The 6000-nt window shown below is 37.6% G+C and overlaps 1 protein-coding gene across 2 annotated transcripts; it reads right to left on the bottom strand.

Moving 5' to 3' along the window:
* Window positions 1–1103: 1103 nt before the first annotated feature.
* On the bottom strand, window positions 1104–4785 carry LOC131310921 (uncharacterized). 2 transcript variants are annotated; one of them, XM_058338186.1, is made up of 6 exons: window positions 4625–4785; window positions 4357–4527; window positions 3538–3699; window positions 2470–2664; window positions 1836–1939; window positions 1104–1753 (listed from the first exon to the last, which is right to left on the bottom strand). In XM_058338186.1, the coding sequence occupies exons 1-6, from the start codon at window positions 4677–4679 to the stop codon at window positions 1241–1243; spliced, it is 1200 nt and encodes a 399-aa protein (XP_058194169.1). In that variant the 5' UTR covers window positions 4680–4785; the 3' UTR covers window positions 1104–1240. The 2 variants fall into 2 exon arrangements, with proteins under 2 accessions (XP_058194169.1, XP_058194170.1); XM_058338187.1 differs by having other exon boundaries at window positions 1104–1757.
* Between the last annotated feature and the right edge of the window lie 1215 nt (window positions 4786–6000).

The raw sequence follows: 6000 nt of genomic DNA on the forward strand, positions 1-6000 counted from the left end.
AGACCAGATTAAAAAAAAGTATTCCTTCCGTTTCCATTTTTTTGTCCCTCATCCTATTTCTCAACCGGATAAAAAACTAACTATAACTTTTAATTGGTAATAGTACTATTTATATGCAATATAAATCTTATTTGATAGATCTCAATGAATTCTCTTTTAAACGATGTTTTCAAAAATAGAAAGTAAAGTGCCAAAATCACATCATTTTCCTTTCTCCTGTTTGATTAGTAGTGGTTGTTTGGGATTTGTAAATTTGTAACATTTAGAGTAATACTCCAAGAGCCTCATTAAAATGTCCACTCAACACCCATTCCCCATTCCCAAACCGAATCCAATGGAAAACAAATTCAAAGCCCTATGACTCAAAACCCTAAATCAAATTCACTAATAACAAAGCACAATTGAAAATTTCTCAAATATCCCAAATCAAACATTGAAACCACTGGAAAACAGATCAAGACCCTAAAATTTCTCAAACTAAACACTGGACCGCGGATAAAAGAAAAATACTGAAACAAGATTTTGCTTCGTAGTCGTGAAATGAAACACTGGAACAAAACTCCAATCAAACCAACGGAGGGTGACTGGAACCTCGGCGTCAAAGTGGCTGTGAAGGCAGAGAGAGAGAGAGAGAGAGAGAGAGAGAGAGCTACAGTGACTCACTGGGTGTGGCAAGTCACTGTAGCAACGGGGTAAGAGGCGAGGTTTCTGGCGAAGCTGCTGGGTTTTCGTTTTCAGCCGTTTGGCTCAGCAAAAACTCCGAACAGGGGAGTGGAGATCCTCTAACCCTGCAAAAGGAAGATTGTTGTACTCCTCTCCTTAATAGACGTAAATGCGTAATTTGATCCAAAAAAAGAAGACGTAAATGCGTAATTTGACGTATTCGTCTACATTATATACCGAGCACTTTTCTCTTTCTTTTGAGAGACTATAAAAAAAAGAGGAGTAATTGGAAAATCAACACCACTCTCTACTCGAATCCACCTTCATTTCGTTTCCCCTTCTTTTTCGCTTATGAGTGAAGAAAAAGAAGTTAAAATAAGATAAAGCCGCGCAAAAAGCGAAGCAACACCAGGTAAAAAAGAAGGTGAAATCAGAAGAAAAACACGAAATGATAATGTAGATACGAAATGTTAACAAGTCAAGGTTACACACATAGCCATCCTTACACACATACACAACAGTTGTGGATAGGAAGAATGGGGAAGTCGCACAGAAAGAAAGAGCTTCCTTCAATATTTCATCTCCTCTTCACTAAACCTGAACTACTACTCACCAGGGCTTCCACGGCGACGCCTTTACCCTGCTCCTCAAAACCCCTTATATTAGCATGTATCATATAGTCTACCCTTTGATGGCCTTCAGACATAACATGGTTTTTGTTTCCATTGTCATCGCCTTGCTCAAATATTTTGTCAGCAGACTCAGGCAGTTCAACCACTCCATCGAAAGTCATCAAATCCTTTAATTGTTCATCAAACATTTGAGACTTGGTTATCTCTTTGCTTTCTACAACATCAGAATCTAAAAGAGAAACAGACGTCTTTTGTGAAACTCGGGGTTCTACTGTTTTTATCCTAAACATTAGAGACAGTTGAGATAAGCTTAACATGATGAAGCTCCTCAAAACCAGGTAAAGTGGTGAGCTAACAATTGCGTTTCTGACGTCTGAGCAGATCATCAGTGTTTGTCTCCCCTGACTCATTGGGTAATGCTTCCATGTCGCGTTGAACAAAAGTGGGTTGAAGCCTTCCTGTCTACAAAGTTTGGTTAGACAAAATGTAAGCAACCCAGTGTGATCGTGTAGTACAACAGTAAATAAAGGAGATACTTACACGGGAAGTTAGATATGGGCGAGCAACAAACCCGATTATCAAGCCAAGTAAGGAGCAACAAACCCCCAGAGCCAAAGCCCAAGCCCAAGTTGACATGCCTAATTCTGAGAGAAACGTTTATGTACAAAATTAACGATATGTCATTGTCTTTGAATCTGAAAAATACTCTCAACTGATTTTCCAAAATCCAGGTGCACAGGCAAAGATGCTTCAACGACATAGGTAAGGGTAAATAATCAGGAACAAGGTATACCAAAGCACTTTTTATCATGTCCTCCAATGATAAGATACCTACAAATTAGCACTAGCATACAAATGTCACCAAGCATCGAGAATAATACAAGAGGATGCCAAACAATCCAAACGAATAGCTGCATGGCTCACATCCTTTGAAAACACGAATAAGGAATACATCTTTGCCTGTGCACCTAGTTTGGCATGAAGAATCACATCCTAGTTTGATAAACACCGGATTTATAAAAACCTTCACCAATACAAACATCAAACTTACAGAGAACCAACACACCAAAAAGAGAGGCCTAATATATTGCGTTAGCATGTTGTCTACAGAAATTCTTTAATTTATTTTTCCTGAGAACACAATTTCCAGTAGAACAAAACAGAGAATACTTACCAGAATGAGAACCGCTGGCACAATCCTCTGACTTCAGGTTAATTTGGCGGACCAATTTATGACCATGATCACAGATCATTAAAGCACATCTTTCAGGGATAAAAGCCAGCTCAAAATCAGGGGAGAATGATGCATTTCGTCCAGGTCCATCCGCATGACCTGGTGTTTTAGAACCCCCAGCAATAGTGGTCACACCTAAAAATGCATCATTGTCGAAAGAATGAGCTCAATATTCACATCAGGACAATAATTACTGGCAATTAACCTGGCACCGTTGATGTAATGCCAATTGCCAAGAGCACTTCACGAAACATATTTTCTTAAAATGGTTTAACGAGAATATCATATGATCCATATCAAGTCAATCAAAACGATGGGATCCCATCAGTTACTTTAAGAGGTGCAAATAACTACTGAGGCGCAATTTCGAAATACTTGCTGTATTTTGCCTACATCATAAGAAATTCACTGGGACTACAGACAACTCATAGCATTCCAATTTCAGAGGGTGACTTTGATATGGGTCTGATGTGCGGGGATGTACATGTATTTTTGTCAAATGTCACACGATGTGTTCATGACTTTTTCCCATTCTTTATTGGTTATTCTTTTACCTGAATATGAAACAGGTAATCACTCAAACTTGTTGCACAAAGAAACTTGTGCCTATGAGAAAGGAAATATTTAGAAAAGCCTTATCCGACCAGTAGAAGTTGATTAGATACTTCTCAACCATTTCTTAATTGACCCAAATTGACAAAGTCCAACTGTTGACCTTAATTGACCCCCCCGTCCTTTGTAGTATTCCCCGAATCATTGTAACTTCTTGAAACAAAAACTTCATCAGTCTTACAAGTATCATAGCCGACGTTAATTCTGATTAACTCAAACAATTGCTGGCAATACAACTCACACATCCAATTTCCATCGAGATCTCATAGTCGCGAACATTTCACTTTAAGTTACAATTCTTAACTTGCACTCAAAGCAAATGAATACCCAACTTTCGGAAACACGAAGGAATCAGAACAAAAAATATCTGAAATTGGGTTATTGATGTGATGATACCTGACTTGCTAATCTTTCTTATAGCAAGATTGCCCTTGTCAGCGACATATACATTCCCTTTTAGATCAACTGCAAAGCTTTTCGGCTTGTTAAACATGGCAGCGGCCAAATCACCATCCGAAAACCCCAAATCGTTGCCAGATAACCGCTTGATCTCACTCTCTACACATATATTCATAAAGATATAGTACAAGCAAATACAAACACATATGAAGAGCAACAAAATACTTCTGGACCACAAACCATTTGATGATCCGACTAACTCTTAGAAAATTGAATTATCTACTTTTCAAAGCATATTTGTTGGATATCGTCCATTCTTTCCCCAAAAAACTGATGGATCGGAGACTAACGATATCATATGAAACTGATTTTTTTCCTCTTAGATAACTTTGGCTCTAAAACAAAAAAATAAACTGTTCCGAATCTTCTGATCATCAAAATTGAATCCACTACAGCATATCATTGACGAGAGGAATTGAAAAAGTATTAGGAATTGAAAAAGTATTAAATAATTGACTGAAAACAACTGTTTGGTACTTTCTTCTTCTTCTTCTTCTTCTTTTTTTGATTTTGATCGTAATTGTTTACTTTTTTACTCCTCTCGTTGAGACAAATGGTCAATCTAAAATAGTTAGTACAGGACAAATGATTAATTGTTTACTTTTTTGTGAAATTTTGATTTTTTGTAATTGTTTAATGTTTACTTTTTAATAGGACTCCTCCAAATGGTCAATCCAAAATAGATTAACGCAAATCCAACAAAAATCATACCAAAACAAAAATTCAGGAACAACAAGGCCTTATTTACGTGGGTACCTTGGGATGGGGTAAATGTGACGGTGAAAAAGGTACTTTTTTCCGAATCAAGAACGATGAAATCGGACGAGTCGGAGCGGGGGAGGATGAAATGAGGGTTGACATTGAGCTTGTTGCCGTCGAGGACAGTGCTCACCGTGTAGCCTTCTTCGAACACGAGGCGAGCGGAGGCTGAAAATACGTCGAAATTGAAGTTTGGTTTTAGGAAAATAGTTGTACGGGTAAATAAGTTGAAAAGAGAAGTGGGTTTTACGCAGAGATTGCTTACCGCGAAGGTTGAGGAGGAGGAAGAGGGCGCAGAGGAGAGAGAGGAGCGGTGCCATGATCGACGATCGATTGAGAGTAAAGTTTTTGGTCGTGAGCCAGTCCCCTCCACAGTCGAGGAACCAAAGTGATATTCCCACATTTTAAATGATATAAAGCGTGATTTGTGGGGGGTTATTTACATTTGGTCCCCGATATATGCTTGTAGAGTGACATTGTGGTTCCTGATATAACAATTGCACGATTTTAGTCCCCATTGTTCAAAAATTTGTGCCAAATGAGTCCCCCAGACTAGATGCCATTAGTTTCCTTAGCTGAGGGTATTTTCTAAAGTTCGCGTACAAAATTCTCCTCATCTTTGGGCAAACTCTATTCCACTCTTCTTTTTCCCTCAGGATACCCCACCCACTTTGTTCACCTTTTAAAAGTAGAGATAAAGGAAATATTCTTTTCTGCCGTTCCGTAAAGAAGAAGTTACAGAGGTCAATTGCGACTTGGACGATCCAGATTGAAAATCAATTATTATCGGTAATAATTAATTGTGATTGAAATTTCTCCCGAAAAGTTTTATTAAAATCTGAACCGTTCAAAACTGAAATGGACACACGTGAGATTAAATAGTTCCGTAAACATCCCGGAGGTTCTGTGAAAAAGACACTCTCGTAAAAATAAAATACTTGTTAGCTCATAAGTTGAAACACCATTAATGAAATTCTATTCCACTCTTCTTTTTTTCCTCAGGATACCCCACCTACTTTGTTACCTTTTGTTCTGTTTTCATCTCTGAGAAATCTATTTTTCTCTTTGCACGGTTTTTCTATAATTTTCTTTATTTATCTATTTTCACTTATTATTACTTATTACATCAAAAATATTTTTCAAAAATAAGAATCAAACAAAGGTGCCTCATAAGTTGTGATATTTATTGGTCCGTACACATTATTCTGAAGAAGTTCCAAATGGTGCTTCATGCCTTGTCTTTTGAAAATGCCCCATCATTATTGCCTCCCAAGAGCAGAATCTTTACCAACTTGTTTAATATCTTGAATCATCGACAATTCATACCGTGCATACACCATAATATCTTGAATCATCGACAAGCCAAGTTTCATCAAAAATCACTGCAACATTGTCCGTGTACCACAAAGTTAGCGAAAAACTTTTGATTTTTCTCCATCTTGATCTTTGCCACAATTGGGAAAATTTCAAAATACCCTCCAACCTTTACACCAAAATTAAATTAGACTCCCAACTTTTTAAAAACTTTAATTTTACTCCCAACGTTATCTTCCGTTAATCAAAACGCCCCATCCCGTCCGAAATGACTTACGGATTTCGTTAAAAGCTCTGTTAAATAGCGTCCCTTTCGAATTTTGATGA

Source organism: Rhododendron vialii, chromosome 12a (assembly GCF_030253575.1).
Source record: "Rhododendron vialii isolate Sample 1 chromosome 12a, ASM3025357v1".
Classification (NCBI taxonomy): Eukaryota; Viridiplantae; Streptophyta; class Magnoliopsida; order Ericales; family Ericaceae; genus Rhododendron; species Rhododendron vialii.